This window comes from Raphanus sativus, chromosome 4, assembly GCF_000801105.2.
Source record: "Raphanus sativus cultivar WK10039 chromosome 4, ASM80110v3, whole genome shotgun sequence".
Classification (NCBI taxonomy): Eukaryota; Viridiplantae; Streptophyta; class Magnoliopsida; order Brassicales; family Brassicaceae; genus Raphanus; species Raphanus sativus.
In genome coordinates this window covers 9,927,437-9,947,733 of record NC_079514.1, presented here as the reverse complement: position 1 = coordinate 9,947,733, position 20,297 = coordinate 9,927,437, and the positions used below count along the sequence as shown (strand labels likewise).

Here is a 20,297-nt window from a genome sequence, read left to right as displayed (position 1 = left end):
ACAAATTTGCGTGAATGAAAGCCGGTTCCTCTGAGTAGTTCACCCGTGTGCTTGGATGAGAAGGGAGTTTGGAGTTTGATTGCTTTGATATTAACAGGGTCTGTCCTGTTTGTTTTGGTGTGAGAGTGGTAGGTGGGAGTATTTTCGTCTGTTTAAGTTGTATGCGTTGAACCTTTGTTTGATCTCCGGATTTATATATCATCTTTCAGGAAAAAAAAAAAAAACAACAAATCTGCAAAGCTCAGTAACCATTTCGTTCCGACCATAACTATGTTTGGTTTGGTTTAAAACAAACCGCTCAGACTGTAACACATTCTCTCTCTGTATGGAAGTAAAAACGCATAAATAAATTTACCCTCTCCTAAATTACTTTTTCCCCTCATTTCACCATGCAAGAAGCACCATCCTTTTTCAGATCATCTGTTGTTTGTACAAAGAGATGCCAAGGCAGATCGTATGACTTCCTTTGAGTTAACCCTTAGATTTGACACTGTGTTCTTCAGCGTTTCAAGTTCTGTGGTGGTCTCACCAGAGGAATCCTCCGAAGACTCGACCTGTTTCTCCAAGTATCTCCTCAGACTTGCCTCTGTAACATTAATCAGACTCAGTGATGGGTTGCTGTGCATGAACTTGGTTACCAAAAACCCTGCTAATATCTGCTGACCAGCCTTCACAAGCCCCGAGATAAAACATGGGAACATGAGCTCCCCAAAACATGACAGAAGACGTCTCTCAGAACTTGTATTGGCCTCTTTGTTGCCTGCTTCTCTTATCCGCTCCTCTTGGAACTCCCGAGATAGCTTTCCAACTATATAACAGAGGAAAGAGAAGACTGACCCATAGCTAGAGTTCGAGATTATCGTTGAGAGTGTCTCAGAATATATAACCAGAAGAAGAACGTTGTGATGGTTCTGACTCGATAACTCTGGAAGGCCTTCTTGCTTCAACTTGTCTTCAACAACACCGAGGCACTGAGATCTGACCCGTTCGTAGGGAAGCAAAAGAGAAATCATTAGTGCGAGAAATGGGTCGGTACTGGCCAAGATACCAGCAGTCAGGCTTTCTGCTTCATTGTCTTCAAGCAGGACCTCTTCGGGTTTCTGAAGCGATCCATCTATAAGACGTAGAACTTGTTCCGGCATACCCAGAGAGATGTATTTTCTGAAAAGATCCAGCCAACACGAATGTAAAGGATGAGCTGCGACTACATGTTCCTTTTTCTCTTTCTCTTTGGGTTCTAAATCCTGAAGTGTTTCCCATCCATCATTCCAATCATCATCTCCCCAGTCATTTCCTTCCTCGGTCGCCTCATTAGAAGGTAATAGTTCGGCTTTCTTAGCTTCAAACAGCTCTTCCCATCCTTCTAAAATCGTCAGAAGAGCTCCAGCTTGTGAAGCTGTAGTAACAGCAGCAGAGAGTTTAGAAAAGCATGAAACGGATGTTTCAACACTCGATAGATCCTCTGGGGAGATCTCTAAGCCTGGAGAAATAGACGCCACGGCGATCTGAGATGATTTAAGTGCCACCAGAGTGTTTGTGAGTCTGCTAGAGCCATCAGCCTGGTCAGGCAACGCTTGGTTAAGTGTGTCGTCTTCAGTCTTCTGCCTAGATAATAGTAATTCAGCGGAACCATCCCATGGCATAACATTTGACTGTAACTCAGACGACGAGCCCTTGATATTCTTACCAGAGATGAACTGCATAAGCTCTAAGGAGTAGACGCGAACCTGACTTGGCAACTCCAGGTTCTCGGAGAATATTACGAGTTCCTCCCACACTACAAGCCTAACACGCTTCAGTTCATCCAGGTTTCCTTCCAAGTTACTGAGAGAAGATAGCAACCGGTAAAGATTCTGTGTTTCGTGAGCCCCAGAGACCAAATCCTGCAATATAGGTTCAAGTACGCTCAAATAAAGATGGGGAAGATCCTGCAAAGCTGTTGGATACCGAGAGGATAAATGTGAGAAGACATCAGAAATAGGCCCAAAGCCGCAACCAGAGAAGACTATAGCTCTGCAGAAGTTGAAGATCTCAGTGGCGTAATCACCAACCAAGCCAGACCTAAGGTAGACAAGTATTGCAGCCCAAACCTGACTTGGGGACAGACTGTCGTCCATTACTAGTCTTATAAGAACAGTAAGACAGCTATTAATGCAGTCAGGGCTTAAGATAAGATTCTCCACAAGACTTGGACTGGAAGATTTTACTTCCTGCATCTCATCGGCCAACCTTATCCAAAAGTTAATCAGTAATATAAGACATTCTTGCCATGTTGAACTATCAGGGATGTGCACGTAGGAACCACTTGGCGGTAGAACTAACATGAAATGCCGCTTCATGATTTCCAGAGCCTGTAAAGGTTCCAAGACCCTGATATATACTCTAGAGTGGTCGTAGGTCTGCTCAAGTTGACTGAGGAAGCCCTGAAAACTCTCTGCACTTCCAAAATCAAGATCTCTTCTACTTTCCAGAGTATCTAACAAATTCATTATATATTGTACGTAGACATCTTGCCAGGAAAGGAGACCCTTGGGTGAGTTCTCCACGAAGAAGCCAGTGAGATTTTCTACCATCTTGGCCAAAGCTTCCAAGTTCATCTCGTTGATGTGGGCATGAACTTCATTGTTGAATCTGTCAAGGTTTAAACCTCCCAATCCCACAATATTCTTGAAATCCAAATCTGTGATAAACGACACCCTACTGCATTCTTGCTGAAGGATGCTATACAAATTTGAAAACCCAGCGAAAGAACCATCCGGTTGAACTTGTTGCACCAACGATGCCTCTTCCTTGCTTTCTTCCAAACGGCAATAGCACTCAGAAAGGAGGCTATATATGTAAGCAAGGCGTTGTTTGTCAAGACCACTAACTGCGGGGTACACGAATGTGCTTATGGTCTGTATAGTGTCCGAAGCAAAGGCCAGTATTTCTTCCTTGACTTGTAAAATTTCAGCCGTGATGTCCTCATTTGTCCAAACCTCAGAGCAAAGGATAGCGCTTAAATACCTTAATATCACCTGGCGAGAAGACAGAGACAGATATATAGTAGATGTAGATGAAGAAGAAGCTTTAAAGAGTTTATATGTATATTTCCTACCTCTGACTGCTTCAGGCCGTATGTATCAGCTAATTTTAGCACATCCTTTAAAATAAGCTTCTTCTCCGATTTCAAAGATTCAATGAATGAGAAAACGGCAGCCTTGATGTAGTCAATGTCATGGGCCAAAAATCTTTCCGTATCAACTCCGGGAATGATTCGCTCCAGCATTCTAGAACGATCAGCTACGTGCATTTTTTCCTCTAATTTATGTTTCCATTCCTTCCAGAAAGTTGATTGAAGTTTGTCGATCCTGCTCACATCATCTGAACCAAAATAGAGCAAGTAAGAAAAAAATCAGAAGCATACAAGATTACTGATATATATAAGACTGCATCAAGATGTAAAAAGAAATCGAAACAACAAGGTATTTCAATATAACCCTTACCAGAGAGACTTTCTATCTGCTTTCTCTCAAAGTTCTTTAGTAGCAGTTCTCTCCTCTGGTTGGGAGCCGTACACTCTACTCCAGAGTCATGTAGCAAACTATATACCATCCCTAGACTCATGATACTTCGAATTTCTTGGTAGTTCCCTCTTATTCTCAACTGCTTTTCTATCACTTCTACTGCATTAGATGCATCAACTAGATTCAACAGAAAGGAGCATCCTACAATGTCTTCCTCTTTTGTTACAGGTTGTTCAATGATCGAGTCTGTAATCATGGCTATGAGCTCATCTTTTGGTGCAAAACCATTTCTAGCCAGCCAAGAAAGAATGGTAACGAGAGCAGTTGCTTTTGTGCTGACAAACTGCTTTCCAGGAACTGAATCAATCGCTAGATTTTTATCTAATTGCCTATTTCTACCCAGCTTAAGCAACCAAGGTAGATGCGAAGCAGCAAATGAGAGAAGCTTCCCATTTTCCTTTAGAAGAGATTCCATGTCCACGCTGTTTTCAACCGGTAAGTCCTTAGCAACAACAGAAAGTGTATCCTTGACTCTACCCAAATCTAGCTGTTGATCAAAGCTTAGCCCATCAAGCATCTGAGGGTTATCTCTCAGACAAGAAACACCGTCCATCTTGCGGAACTCTGGAGAATCTGATTCTGATAGTATTCCTAGAGTCTCGCATTGGCCTTGCAGGTCAAGATCTTTCCAAGCGTGCAATAACTCACTGATCGATTCATCATCACAGTGACCCAAAGCAAAGCCAAGCAACTGCTTTCGAGAACTTACATCCATGTGCTCAAGTGCAGGACCTCTTGCTATTGCGGCACCTAAATCCCAAATAGGACCATGCCCCTTTTTGGTTAGAACAAGGCATAGATCAAAAGCCAGCTGCAGATCACCTGCAACTGCAGCTTCTCTAGCAATAGCTTCTTCAACAGACGATATATTTTCTGAAGTGTTCAACCCAAGAAGTTTAGCAACCTCAATAAGTTCTTCAACATGTAGATAAGCCCCAGGATGCCCTGTGATTGCCATCTTAATAATCTCCATTGGGTCATTTACTTGTTTGAACTGAACTGGTAAGAGAGTAACCCCAAGATCTGGAAGCCTAACAGTAACTGCATCAATGACATCGGCCTCGGCTTTAACAGTCCGGCTACTAGAAAATATATTCAGGCACTCCCTTGCTCTCCATATCTGAAATAATTTGCAAATTTGCGAATGAAAAAACATCAAGTAAAGAGAATTGTTGACACAAAACCTTTTCGGAGAAAAACGAAAAAAAATACTCTATATTACCAGAAGCAATCATTTAAGAGGATGACAAGTTGCATATATATTTAGCAGGGACAAAAGCTTTATACAAGAACGAAAACACCACTTACTTCTTCCGAAGCAAGACTCGGAGCAGAGAAGAAGTATTCCTTTGCCGCATTAATAACAAGACTCTCTGCCTTCTCCGATGGCAGAGCAACTGAGCCCGTACCCTTGAGATAATTTCTAGCTAGAGAAAACTTTCCAGCCTTCAGAAGTCCTCTACAGAACTCCGTCAGCATGAACTCAAGATCAAGGAAAGGAAATGCTTTCTCTTGCAACTGTCGTAGATCTCGCCACATGCAGGCCCAGTCATTATCAGATCTTCCAGGTTGACGACGAACAAATTTCGAAAGCATGAGTCGAAGGATCTGCTTAACACCTTTTTCGTCCGAATGAACCTCAAGGAAATAATTAATTGGCTTTGGGACCTGTGGAACAAAAAGAGACAGTAGTATAAATTTCTCAAAATATTCAAGTAAAAAATCCATTTCTAAGTGTACATATCGTCTATATATGCTTAAGTTAGTTCATTTCAAATTACACGAAACATATTTTTGCTAAAATTAAGATGCAGAGGCATTTTGGAACCTGATAAAGTTCCAAGAGCCTCCCTGCTTCTATATGACCTTCTGCCAGTTTCAGCCTTTTCTGAATGTCGTCACCACCATGAATATCTGCAAATTTTATGGAAGTAAGTTTTGTTTAGCAATGGGTTAAGACATCTTATAATTTAATTAATGTAGTGTAGAGACTACAGTGACTGGACAACTAACCATGTATCTTTGGTAGCTTCGAGAGCATTGTTGCCATGACGTTCCACTTATCCGTAACTTTGCACAAATACAGACATTGCAGAGCACAATCAACAACTTCAACCTCATCCTTAAAAAAACAAACAGTATACAAATCTGTACACCCTTCCTCTATAACTTTGGAGCACAAATCCATGTCACTTTTTGCTGCAATCTCCTTCAGCCATTTAACAAGAAAGGACTCCTCATTGTGGTTGGTTGTCTCCGAATACCTTCTCTGCATAAATGGAATTGCCTTGTCGTGCAATCTAGTAACCACAGTTTCTGCTTTAACCCCTTCAAGCATTATCTTAAATTTGTCATAATCAGGTAATTTCTCCCACCCAACAAGACTCAAGCTGAAGCAGATTTCGCTCCCAAATTCATCAGAATAAATTATCTGGTGCAAGTATGATAGGTCCTCACGGAACTGTTCCACCTCAGATATGCCTTTTCGACATGCAATATCAATCAAGCAGATGCAGTTGTCTAGCAGCCCAGTGGAAGAATCAATATCTCTTGCCCTGTTCTTGTACCATAAAGTGAGTTCTTCTAATGATGGCCAGTTATACCCCAAACACCTCCTGACAATTGGCTCGGTTTGAATATGAGAATCATTTTTGTCACTCTCAGGCAACTTAGTAATGAATTTAACCATCTTGTCACATTCAACCCAGTCTTCCTCCCTCACTGCCATACTGGTCGGAGGAGATTTCCCCGGAAGAAGATGTGCATACGTTTCAACGGGGACTGTTTCAGGAATGGCTGCCAAAATTTTCAGGGTGAAAGAAGCAAGTGAATAAGGATGCCTCTTAACGAGCAGATTCAAGGCCCCTATCCTCCCGTTCTCAGCAAGTGCTATTGCAGCCTGATTTATAGGACTGCTCCGGAATTTTCTGTAATCCTGCACTGAATATCTATAAAAGACAATGTCAATAACCATTTTTAGATGTAACTGGATAGTGTAGTTTAACGATAGACTAAAAAAGAAGTTGAATTTCTAAAATGCAGCACCCATATGCAAGCCTGGAGATACCAGAAGAAAACTTCCTGAGTTTGTATACATATAATGGGTAAAGAGGGCCAGCAAGTTTTTCGAGATGTACTTGAATCTAAAAAGCACTTTAAAGTCTAGAAACAACGTTGCAAAGTAAACGACCCTCATTCGTTATTGGATAACCATAGAACAATAAAAAGATCTTGGATACGGAATACCTAGATTACTATATGGCATACCAGGTAGGCATATCTACAGAAAGGAAAAGGAGATAGTAAGTGTAAAGACATATACCTGCCCATGCTTATCCCCAAATATGTGTCGAGTCTTTCACTAAACTGTAATAGACGAAGCCTGGCCATTCGAAATTCCCAAAGTTGTTTGGATTCTTGATCTTCAGATTCAGAGAATACATAGCGGTTAGTAAGATGAAGTCCATGCCCGAGTAAGGCCTTCATAGAATCCTCTGTTGGACCAATTCTGTCTAAGCATTCAGAGAGCACAAAAGCTTTATCTTTTATCTTTGACAGAATCATGCTCACATCACTTGGCCCTTTTTCTGAGTTCAACCATCTCGACTTGAAAACTTCATCTCTGTCCAAGCCATGACTATCAGCAAAATCCAAGGCCTCCTGATACTGGCAGTTCTCAACTAAGATCTTATACATTTCAGGAATTGTTTTCTCAGTAAAAGATATTAGCCTCCATAACATACCACGATCACTACTATGATGCAATTCACTTGGGTCGCTGTTAACCTTGGCCAGAGCTGATTTTGCTTCCTGCGCTAAACTTTCTAAAAGAAAAATGTGTCCTTCAAATTTCCTAACTCTTTCCACCACAGGCATAGAATAAATGGTGGCATCCTCTTTAACTATAACACATCTAGGGATGTCGAATATACTAATGTTACCGCTCCTTTTCAAAATTGTAAGGGCATGATCAGACCACCATGTAAAGTCTACAACATTGCTTAAACGCTCTAGTGAAGTAGAACTGTCTTCAGAAGGAGAACACGAAAGTATCAATCTTTCTTTGTCCAACTCGAACAGATGCAGGCGCCCATTGCTATCAAGACTCGCAACATGTGACCCTTGAGGTGAGATCAAAACCTTTGGATATGCTACCTGAGACTCTTGTCCGTCACAATACACGCCTTCAAATTTCGAGGTGGACAACAGCTCCAGCCCTGAATTCTGACACTTGCGCCAAAGGGAAATACACGATGAACCTGACAGTTAATAGATAACAAATTAATCCATACAGGATCGTAAATCCAACATCTACGCCAAAATATTTCAAGAACCACACTTTTTCATTCAACAATCACAAAAAAACAGATACAGTATGAATAGCTTCCATATATAAATAAAATAACACAAGCATTAACGTTCTCAATTGATTGATTTCGAGCACACGTATAGCTTTCAAGTCTTTTTTACACAAGTCGTACAGATAAATTCGATACTTCTTCAAATAATAAGTTGTATACGACCTACCAGAACTCCCTGTCGATGATACGCCTGCAGCACTGCCAACAATGAGAAGAAAAGAAAGGTCTGGAAGGTAATCAAAGCAGAAAACATGGTTGGGGAACTGCTTTCTCAAAGATGGATTGCTATTTGAAGCATGTTTAGAGAAGACCGAGGCACTTGGCTCCCTGCTAATCTCGACATGATGAATAAGTCCATCTGATGTAAGTACACTGAATGAACACCTGTAGGGAAAATGTCATTGGTATAGACCATTAGTCACGATTTAATATCACTGACAGGGCTTAAGAAGACAAGAATATAGTGGTGCTGAATGGCACATTAGAATCCCAGTGCTTCTAAAGTCTAAATCAAATAACATATTTCTTATATAGAGACAAAAAAGAAACGTACAAGCATGATGTTTGCAAACCATCGTCATTCTCCATGAGTCCTAATACTGATGAAGAAACCTTCAAATTTCTTTTTGTGACTTGACTTATTTCTTCACCGTTGGCTTTGATGAAAAAGAGGGTCTCGGTATCATCCACAAGACCAAGAACATCATGATTTTCGGACCATATTCCAGAAGTAAATGATCCTGATATGCTGGCTGATACAGAGAACAGAAGTCATAAGACCATGGTTAGTGTACTGAAAGGATCGTGATTAAGAAAACAGAGAGAAAGAAAAATGGCATAGTGAGGAGAGCTCCTTTAGAATTAGAGACTGGGACAGTCTTAAGACACAAAAAGATGAATCCATAAACCAAATTTAAAGGGGAAGAAAAGTAGACGCATGAAAGATAACCTGTATAAGAGCCACAAGGTTTGCTGTAATCATCATCCTTCCGCAAGATCGTAACGTGATTCCCCGAAGTGACAGCGACAAATTCTCCTCTCGGTGAAATAAACAATGAAATAGGTTTATTATTTTTCCTCGGATGCCAATATCCACTCCACTTTTCCTTGAGCTGACTAACACCTTAGTACCATAAGAAGAAAAGAAAAAGGATAGAGATCAAGAAGCAGGTGTCAACCAATGGGCTATAAAATGCTATTACAAAGAGATGTACGCGGAATGAACACCATGAGCAGCTCATCAAACTCACAAGATCCATGAGTCTGTGCATGGACTTTGCTAAACGGACAAACAACAAATGATCATAACAAGTCCAGGGCATTGAAATTCACCTCTGTAATCTACCGACCAACAGCATTTTGAAACACAACTTTAAGGAAACAGAACAGTACAAATATATCAACCATGAAGTCATCACTTGGTGGAAAGCTAACAAAGCTGCATGCTTTATAATATCAACAAACCAACAGTACAGTAGTAAAAATCAAAGAAATTGAGAATCAACTAACCTCTTATAGAGACAAGAGATCGAAGCCCTCCTTTGGAAACCGTTGCATCTGCCTGAACTCCGACATCAGAACAAAGCAAAATGTAAGATGTAAAACAGTGTAAAACCGTAAGGTCAAAAAGCATGAATCTTTGTCTTGTACCTGAGGAAGAGGAGGGTATCTAGGAACAAAGGGCAATGAGGCATGATTCCGTATCTCGTACAGAACTTTTTGTCGTGGACTTTCCATTGATCTCGATCCAGATACCACAGATTACAACGACGTCCCTTGGGGATCACGACCCCTCTTTCAGTTGTAAGGTTCTCTGTGCGACGAATCGAGCCCAGGTTTAATTGATCGGAGATCTAATAAGCAGGAGAAAGACGAAACTTCCCGACTATAGCTTCTGATATGAAAATCGTTTTAACACATCAGCATTCTCATCGTTAGTCTTTAATGGTACAATAAAACCCAATTGGCATATTAAGGCCTTTGAAGATGAATTGAAGGAGATGAGATTGCAATCGATAACATACCTGAGTCCGTCCAATTAGGTAATTAGCTCACAGGGTTTTGGGAAGGAACCGTGAACGATGGCGACTGATACATACAGATCGTGTGAAGCTTCGCCGACGAGCAGAGAAAGAAAGCACGACGACTCGGTGTGATTAAAGCAAAAAAAAATACAATCTGGCCCGGTTCATTGTATTTTTAATTTCCGATTAAGTTTTTGGTTCGTCTTTTTGAACCATCAGCAAACCGGTTGATAAAAACAAAATAAACCGGACTCTAAATCACAAACCGTAATAGTGGCGCCAAATTAAACCCGGTCAAATTTTTCCCCCGCGAATCCAGAGAGCGCCAACTCTTCTAGTTTATTATTAACGCTCCTCTAGCTAGATCTCAATCTATCATTCATTCTCTCTCTAACTCTCTTTGCGGTAATCAATTAGTTCGACCATGGTGGTATGGCTGCGAAGAAGAACCCAGGCGACAAACCCTAGATCCGATCTTCCGAGATCCATAGCAGCAGATGATTCCGATTCGGAGTTGGATACGGTTTGCGAAGAATGCAGCTCCGGGAAACAACCGGCGAAGCTGCTACTCTGCGACAAATGCGACAAAGGGTTCCATCTCTTCTGTCTCAGACCAATCCTCGTCTCCGTTCCCAAAGGCTCCTGGTTCTGCCCTTCCTGTTCTAAAACCCAGATCCCCAAATGTAAGTTCTTTTTTTTTGTCAAAGCCCCAACCTTTGTTCCGTTACGCCGTCGTTTAGCTGATGTAATGTTTGTAAAAAAAATTGCAGCTTTCCCTCTTGTTCAGACCAAACTCATTGACTTCTTCCGGATTAAGCGGTCTCCAGGCTCAACTTCTTCTCCAGGTAAAAGAATAAAGTTCACACCTTTTTGTGTTGTGTTATGTAAATCTCAATCGAGAGAGTGGTGTGTGTGTGTTGTAGATAGCAGCAGCATTGGGAAGAAACGGAAAAGGACGAGCTTGGTGATGTCTAAGAAGAAGAGGAAGCTTCTTCCTTACATCCCCACCGTTGATCCTCAACGGAGGCTGGAGCAAATGGCTTCTCTAGCCACCGCGTTGAGAGCCTCCGACACTGAGTTCAGGAACGAGCTCACTTATGTATCTGGCAAGGCTCCAAGATCTGCCAACAAGGCTGTCCTTGAGAAAGGAGGCATGCAGGTGTGTAATTGAGTTTGCTCTTTGTTCTTCAACACACATTAGATATATTTTGGTATTAACTGAAAAGGATGGTTTTTGTATTCAATGTGTTATACAGGTTTTAAGTAAACAAGACGCAGAGACCTTAGCCTTGTGCAAGAACATGATGGACCGTGGTGAATGCCCGCCGCTTATGGTCGTCTTCGATCCTTATGAAGGGTACTTTAACCCTTCTCTTTTCACTCATTAAAAATGTATTATTTTTTTTAAATCTAGAATGATAATTGAATTAGATGGTTTTAAACCTGAAACAGGTTCACAGTGGAGGCGGACAGGTGTATAAAAGACTTAACCATAATCACAGAGTACGTTGGAGATGTTGATTATCTGAGCAACAGAGAAGATGACTATGATGGAGACAGCATGATGACGCTACTCCATGCCTCTGATCCTTCCCAGTGTCTTGTTATTTGTCCTGACAGACGCAGTAACATTGCTCGTTTCATCAGCGGCATCAACAATCACACCCCGTGAGTTTCTCTTCCCTCTTTTCTATATGGTCCCTTCCGTTGATTAAACAAAACCAGAACCGTACATGATGATCCTCGTTTGTTTTTGTTGACCATTTTTTTTTTGTGAAATGTGCAGAGAAGGGAGGAAAAAGCAGAACCTGAAATGTGTGAGGTTCAACGTCAACGGAGAAGCTAGAGTTCTTCTGGTAGCTAATAGAGACATATCTAAAGGGGAGCGGTTGTATTATGATTACAACGGATATGAACATTCATATCCAACTGAACATTTTGTATAACACTTAGAAAGTGAATATATTTATAAGATTGTTCAACAAGAAAACCAAAACTGTCTCTACTGCTTTTTTTGACCTCCTCATTTGTTCTAACTGGGCCTAGACACCATGAAGCAAAACATTTACTTCAAGTTGGACCACAAAACATGAAGCCCTTGTTATATTAATTACAAAAAATAAATACGTAAGGCTGGGGAAGAAAATAAAGAGTGTTGGTGGGAAGGAAGAGAAAGGACCACAAGAAAACAGAGTAGGAATAATTGAGGAGAGTAGGATGGTCCATCCAAAGAAAGCACCTAAAGAAGAGTCTGACAGTACCTTGAAAGACTTTGAGAGTTAGCATCAAAACAACACTTCCTTTCCTTTCTCATTTCTGCACATCACTGAGGTATCCAACCTCTTTCTTGCCCCCACCCCCACAACACACACATTTATCACCACTTACAACTGGAATTGTAAAAACATAAAATCAGTTAAATTAGGAATCTTATTGTGAGGTAAATTTGTAAGATTGGACTTTTTATAGGTTTTCATTGTTTTATTGTAAGCTGATTCGATCAATCAACAAAGATTATTAGAACATAATGTTTACCGTTTTTGAGTTTCAACCACCTACCAACACTTGCCCAATTCACTGACTCAATTTCTCAGGTTTTTAAATTATTCTTTATAGCTTTTCATCTTTTGTTCCATTTTTTAGATGAAATATGTAGTTTTGTGTATAATACTTGCAAACTAAAGTAGTTTATTTATTACTCTAGGTTAATTGATAGGGGGCACTGTTGATTGAACTTAAAGAAAAGGGTGGAATTTTAAATGTTTAAAGAGTTTAGTGCATTTCACAGTAATAATAAAAAGACAAACATATTTGCATGCTTGGTCCCAAATTAGAAATGATTATCATTTGCTAAAGCTACTTTTCACACCACCATTTGTTGTCTCCTTAATATTTGGCACTCGTAACTCCTAACAGACGCCATTACAAAATTTTGTAAATTGTAATGTTGTACAAAATTACAAGACAACATCATTACTACTAATCCTTTTCCCCTTAACATTAAACCATTATGGATTTTTAAGTAATTAATTCGTTATTTGATGTTAGTTATATTTTTAGTCTTGTCATGTAGCCCATAGAACAAGAAAAAATTAGTCAAAAAAAAAAACAAGAAAAAAGAAAAAAAGCGTATGGGATTAAGGGCCTGACTGGTGTAACCGCAGTGGTTGCGGTTGCGGTTGCGGGAGTTTGCAGGTGCGGATAGTTTTGGTTTTAAGTGTTTTCTAGAGATTTGTACGACTGGTACAACTGTTAGAAATTGTTGTATTTGCGGAATTCTTATGACTGGTAAACTACCAAACGCAACATCTGTTAAATAATAATTTAATATTTACATTTTAGGTAATTATAAAAATATTAAAAATCATAATAATATGATAAATATAAAATTTATATTTATAAAATCATATTATTCAATTTTAAAAATTTATAGAAAATATTTTAGTTTTGAATTTTTATAATATAAATTGAAATATAATATGAATACATTTTACAATTTCTATTATTTCAGTTGAAAATTTTTATTGGATATTTTTAGTATTATTTTATTTATTCTGTTTTTAAAGAAAAAAAATTTACCCTCCCGCAACCGCCCGCAATCGCAAACGCTAGCTGGAACCAGCTTTTGATTTTAAGAGATTCGAAACGGTTTGAAGCGATTTGTAGCGTTTTCTGTGATTGTTTCGAAACGCCAACAACCGCTATGAACCACAAAAGCTGCGTTGCGGGTGGTAGCGGGAAAACCAGTCAGCCGCTAAAGCTTAATATAATCAAATAAGTATAATAATGATCGGGATGTGCAGGCTCTTTGGCAAATTTCATTGGATATTGTATTCACGTGATTTACGCCTCTCTTTCTCCAATCGACGTGATGTCATGCGTAAATAATATATTTCATAATGGGGAATTTTTTTTTTCATAATGGGTTTTTCTGTGAACTCGTTTCGATCAGTCCTATTTTTCAGTTTTTTTTGGCTACTTTCAGTCTTATCTTCGATGATCAGAGCAGAAATATCTGTCTTTCATCAATCTTTTGTGACTTTTATTTCTTCTTTGCTCTCTCTCTTTTTCTTTTCACTCTCTTGCCCTTTATTTTGGTCGGGGGGAAGCATGTTAGAACAAAATGTTTAAATACAGTCAATATGTATGGTTACACTTCTGAAGATAAAAGAATGTTCAAACTTACCTGCAAATATTAACTTTTTATAAATCAGACATGTCTTTCTTTAGTTTTACAAATAAACTTCATACTGAATTTATGTTTTCTTTCTTTTCAAAAAAAAAAAGAAGAATTTATGTTTTCTTCTAGTTATAGTTTTACTATGACTTAGTAGAGATTATTTATAAATATGATAAACTGATATTTATTTATTTACAATAACATTTTTATACGGATAAATTGCTTGAAATATCATAAGTTAGATACCACTTTTCAAAATTATATTCACTCAAAAATACATTAACATTTGAGTTTAGAATTTAGTATTTTATGGGTGGGGTTGTATTTATAAACTTCTATAAATGTTTTATAAATAATTCTTAAACATTTATAAATGATTTAGAATAGTTAGTTTAGTTTTTTTGTCACAAGCTTAAGTTATTTTTGAAAAATGGCATTCTTTAAAAATAAATTTAGATCATAATATCAAATTTGTGGAAATTAGAATTTTCGCTTGTTCTTCGTTATTGGTTTATATATTTTGATTGATTTAGAAGTTCATGTAGTATTTATAAATTCAAATAAAATATACATATTTTCAAATTCTCTCGGATTAGTATTTACAAATCCGGAGGTTTTCCCTCGAATTTAAATCTTTTTATTTTTAACAAAAAAATCCATTCAAATCTATTCAAGTCCATTATAGAATCAAATCTATTAATAAATCTGTATGATTGAATAACACTTGATTTGAATTAGAATTTATAAATCATTAAACCAATAACACATGATTTCAATACAGATTTTAAAATCATAAAATCAACAACACTATATTTAGTTTGGATTTTCAAATCCATTAAAATACACTAACCAATAACCCCACTTAAAGTATTATGATTATGATAAAGTGGAGTTTATAAAGTCAGTTTCCAAGGACTTGAAAATACATGTTGGAAAGGAATAATACCAAAAAAGAAAACAACATTAAAAGGAATATTTTGGCTAGTGAATGTGCTACAACGTTAGCTTCTCTCTCTGTATGAGTAAACCTGACACTACCAATCCGCCATACCCACCCACCAATGTCATGTACCAGCGATGAAATCTCAAAGAAATAGTCTTGCTGAATAGCATTTGAACCAAATTCATGCAGTAACAATTCAAAGCTGATGATAGATTTTTTTTGGAACTTCAAAAGATGATAAATTTGAAACCTTGAAAATACATTCTGAATAACTGAAAGTAACCCCATTGCTTCCGCTTGAAGGGAAGACTGTGCATACCCTAATCCTGACGAATTCAACCCGCAGACACCTGAAATGTGTACGATTAAAAGTTGTGTCATAAATACATTTGAGACTATATGGAGGAGGTGAGTCCATGTTGATTTGCGTCGCCTCTATTGTAAATTGGAAACAGAGGGAGTAGCCGAGTAGGTGTAATCTTTGTAGCATTCAACCATTCATCAACATATCCTATTGCCACTTGAACATCTTTCCATGGTATTGGGTTTGTAATGTTGTCAGTTTTTATTGGTTCGTTCAAGTGTTGTTGGTTTGATTGGTTTATGTTCTACCATGTTGTCGGGAAATTAGAGTTTTTGCTCATAAACATCATCGAGAGAATATGGTTCGTGCAAGTAATATTATCGTATGAAGACTAGAGTTATTGCTCTTTGAAGTCGTCAAAGTTTTTTTAGCACCGCAGTTTTTGACCTTTTAGTATTTTTTTCTTTTTTTTTGTATTTTGATGATGTTTATTCTGTATTTAGTTAGTCTGCTACAAGTCATCTCATGTAACTCTAAAAATTGATAATAAATTTTAACATTTTAGCCCAAAAAAATCTTACAAACGTCTATCTTAATGTTGGACCCTGATTTAATTATTGTCTATTTATAGTGTTTCCTTTACATATTCCTTTCTTTTTGCAGTGAAGGAGTTTAATTAAGTTAAGGATAATTAATTAATAAAGATAACGAGCTCTTAACATTTACACCATTAAAAACATTATTTAGTAAATGTTGAAAATTTTGTTCATCTCAACTCTCAAGTCAACTGTTCAACCACATAAGTGAAGACAAAATGCCAACGTTTGTTGATTTCAAGTTGTAAAGTAAAGCAAATAGAGAGAATTTAGTAGTTAGGACTTAGGTTATCAGAACAAACCAACTATTACCGACATCATTACTTTCTCTTGTTCCCTTCTTTTAGAAAGACAAGAATCATTGTCACATTTGAAAACAATGGCTATCCGTGCAACTTTGATTATTAAATAATTAATGTCGTCAGGCTGTCTTCTAATTAGGGTTAGAATCGCTAATCAGTGTCTCCCCCTCTTGTCCCTACGTTTAGTGTTTCTAATTGGGATCATGATCATTTCTTTCTTTAGAAAAGAAAAAGCTCCCCTTGTAAGTTGTAACACGACACTGCTTTTGTTTTTTACGTCTTGACGATCCTACGTACTGGACAAAGTAAGCGTTAAACTTACAAGTCGATAGACTCAGAGAAATACATGAATAAAGTTCATATTTTAAAAACTTGTTAGTTGTCTAGTTGATCGATCGATGGGTGATATATAGACTAATTACTAAACTGATAAGTAATCCACATTACATTTTAGTGATTCTTGTAAAACGGTTCATACATGTTACTGAATAATTTCACTTTTTTTTAATTTTCATGTTGCTTTACCCCTCCTTTGCTGAGTAGGTGTGGAAGTGTCGTTGATTAGGGTTAAATGATGACTATAATGCGTCCACGGTTGAGAGTTGGTCCCATTTGATTACCGACGTTTACTATTCTCTTTAATTTAGATGTAATTTGTAATCCGTTTGATCAAACATACTGCTACGAATTGATATTTGAATTAAATCGCCAACGTCGGTTTGTAATCATGTTTCAAGAAAGCAATATGATTGCGTTTGAAATGTATATACATTGCTTAATAGTTTTCGACTAAATAATTAGGAAGCTTGGAATAATTTAACATGATTTCACTAATACTTGACACAATTGACAGTGTTTTTGACTTTAAAGACTAGAAACAAAAACTTGAGTTAGCCAGATGATTTTCCATTGTAATACCACTTTTCATAAAGTCTCGTAACATTATTATGGTCCTATTAAATATCTAATTTCTTCTCAAAATAAAACTTTGCTTAACATTTTAAGAAATAGGTAAACTCTGTGTTACTTTAAAATTATGATCTCACACGAATTGTCAAAAATGTGTGAAATTAACGCTTACTTGTTTACAATTTTCAACTGTTTGTCGTTTTTAAATCTCCAAAAAATGTTATCTAGCGAATTAATCCTAAAGATAAACATGCAATGTGGGTTTTCTTTAACATCATATTCAAGCATTTAATTTGTTACCTAGTATATAATTACTAGTAATAATCATGTTGTCTTTTTCTGTTACCTCAATTACTCGAATAAACAAAACTACAGGTTCGTTCTTTCAGAAAAAGAAAATCCTGGAGCGGTTGTGTCGGGCTCAAACCGAAAAAAGCCTAGTTTACTAAAATATAGTAAAAATGAACTAATTCTATGAGTAACATGTTTGGTTTTTACCCGGACCTCGTAGTCCAGTGGTACACCCCAGGCTTCGGTCACTGAGGGGCAACCCGAGTTCGACTCGCGGGGAGGGGAGGCGTGTCCAGGACCTTAAACGGTATAGACACAGGCTGGCGCCGGGCCTAGGTGGGTGGGTCCCGAAGGGGTCAACCACCTGGTTAATCAAAAAAAAAAAAAAAAAAAAAAAAAAAAAAACATGTTTGGTTTTGTTTCGCTCCTAATGCTCATACGTGTCTCTTACCTAATCTGTAGCGACACACACGCACACATAAATTATCATTTCAAGTAGCAGTTTCCACTGAGTTTGGAATCGGTAGCAATATAGAACCCTATACTGTTTAAAACTATATTTCTACAGTTACGTTAATATATGTATAAATAAAACCGTATTAAAAATTTATTTTCTAAGTTTAAAACATTTTCAGCGTTCTAACTTTATTTTCTAAAATCTTTTTCCTAGTTTAAAACATTTTGAAGTATACTGCCAATTCTAAAAAAAAACACTTTGAAGTATTTGAAGTATATAACTGACTTAGATTGAGCACATGCTTCGTTTCGTTTAGTGTTTCCACCCAACTCGTGGTTCCTAACCAGGGCCGTCTCAAATTATTTATAGACCATGTTCAAAAAATTATTAACGGTATATTTAACAATGCAATCGAATAATTTAAAAAAAATTACAAACTTTGTATATATATATTTGATGTATTTTTGAAATTATAAACTATAAATTCAGTATAATGTATGAAAAACTAAAGTTTTTATCATAATTTATATATTTATTTTTAAAAATTCTTAATTTAAAAAAAAAAATTGATTTGAACCCTATTCGATCGCACCACTTGCATGTGCTGTTAGACGGCCATGTTCCTAACTCTCCCTTTTTATTCTCTTTAGCGTATGTGAAGCAGTCAAAGGTAAATAATTTTATATGCATCAGTTTTTTTCTTGAATATTCACATGATGTGTCAATTCTTATTTTCCTACTCAAATGGTTTGTCCTCATAACTTAGTAAACTAATGAAAGATAGACGCTAGCTTTTTAAATGAGCAACATTGTTATCAGGACATTTTTTTCAAATGGTCATGTTAAAATTTTTGTCACAAAAATAGCATACAGAAAATAAAATAACCAAAATAACATTTTTTGTTTTGAAAATTTTAATATATATTTTTTTCAAAATTTGAAATTCATATTCAAAAACTCACTTGTTAACTATAAACCTTAAGTCCAAATTAGTTAACCCAAATGGTACAAAAACATATTTTACCATTTAATAAAACTTTTTTGGTCATTTTTCTTTTTGAATGTTATTTTTACGAAAATAAACTAAAAAAGTATCCAAGAGAATTTCTCTTGTTTTGTTTTATTTAGTTCAAAGCTCCGACTAGAAATCTATATAAATTTGAATATTTTTATCATTTAAAATGTTTTCGGATAGTCAGATATAAAGGTCTGCACTTGAGGAGATTCATTCCTTAGCATGGACTAACATGAAGAAACTATTAGGTCACTACATCATCTATTATCTATTTACTATAGGTGAATAACATAATAATGAGAAATTGCCTAGAGTAGCATTAATTTTTTTTGGTTACAAATATACAAATCTCCAAAGATTAAAATGACCAAAATGTTTCATTAAATAAGTAAATTTACATTTATACCTTTTGAGTTACTTAATATAAACCTTAGGATTTAGAGGTAAGGAGTGAGGTTTTGGGTTTAGGATTTAAAATTTTATAAAATTGAAAATAAATACTAAAATTTTTAAAATAAAAATTTTTAAAATAATTTCAAAAATTATTTTCGAATTTCAAAAATAAAATTTGAAAAAATAGAATTTTTTATATAAAAAATCCGAATTTGAAAACATATAATTCAAAACTATAAAAAAAATATTTTTTATTTTTTAATAATTTTTATTTATTTATTTGTATTTATATATCTAGGGTATATATGTCTTTTGACCCTCTTAGATAAAATATTTTGATCGCTTTTTTCTTAGTATGCTATTGTTGTTAGTCAAACCAGAAATACAAAAACATAAAATAATCTATTTAGAAGAATTGCCCTAACATATTCTAGCTTGTTCAATATTCTTAGTTTCGTATAGCTTGATTAGATTCTCGGTTATCCCTAATGTTTTCTTGATAAATTATATAAGCTTGGAAAAAACGCACTATAAAAGATAGTATAGGCAACCATAACGCACCTAACCCCACCATGTTTACATTTCCTATGATCATACTGTAAACCGCATCTTGTAAGTTGTCAGGATACTCTCCTAGTTTTAAGCATAATCAATAACAAAAAAGGATACATTCCAAAATAATAATAAAATTCTGACATATAGTTGTTATAATACCAAAATCTGCTGGCAACACCATTGATGAAAATAACAGGTCAAGATAGAGACATACTAAGATGAGGAAAGGGTTCAATGAAAGTGTTGATGTGGAAGTGTAGTGCTATCGACACAAATGCTGAGCGAAGCCGCGTTTGTCACACGCAAATATATATGATTTCATGGATTATCTAGGATCATACAGTTTTGTAACCATAATTTAAATAAGTTCACAAGCAAATAAGACATCATGATTATTAATA

At 36.5% G+C, this 20,297-nt stretch overlaps 2 protein-coding genes across 2 annotated transcripts; one reads left to right on the top strand and one right to left on the bottom strand.

The window, feature by feature from the left end:
- Window positions 1-203: 203 nt before the first annotated feature.
- On the bottom strand, window positions 204-10,101 carry LOC108853766 (MAG2-interacting protein 2). Its single transcript, XM_018627201.2, has 13 exons — window positions 9,952-10,101; window positions 9,578-9,821; window positions 9,437-9,488; window positions 8,877-9,050; window positions 8,481-8,679; window positions 8,094-8,311; window positions 6,889-7,825; window positions 5,580-6,514; window positions 5,395-5,480; window positions 4,875-5,234; window positions 3,486-4,686; window positions 3,098-3,363; window positions 204-3,017 (listed from the first exon to the last, which is right to left on the bottom strand). The coding sequence occupies exons 2-13, from the start codon at window positions 9,662-9,664 to the stop codon at window positions 417-419; spliced, it is 7,116 nt and encodes a 2,371-aa protein (XP_018482703.1). The 5' UTR covers window positions 9,665-9,821; window positions 9,952-10,101; the 3' UTR covers window positions 204-416.
- Window positions 10,102-10,309: 208 nt separating this feature from the next.
- LOC108852085 (histone-lysine N-methyltransferase ATXR6) lies at window positions 10,310-11,993 on the top strand. Its single transcript, XM_018625572.2, has 6 exons — window positions 10,310-10,634; window positions 10,722-10,796; window positions 10,875-11,110; window positions 11,208-11,308; window positions 11,404-11,619; window positions 11,738-11,993. Exons 1-6 carry the CDS (start codon window positions 10,376-10,378, stop codon window positions 11,895-11,897), a joined length of 1,047 nt encoding a protein of 348 aa, XP_018481074.1. The 5' UTR covers window positions 10,310-10,375; the 3' UTR covers window positions 11,898-11,993.
- The last annotated feature ends 8,304 nt before the right edge of the window (window positions 11,994-20,297 follow it).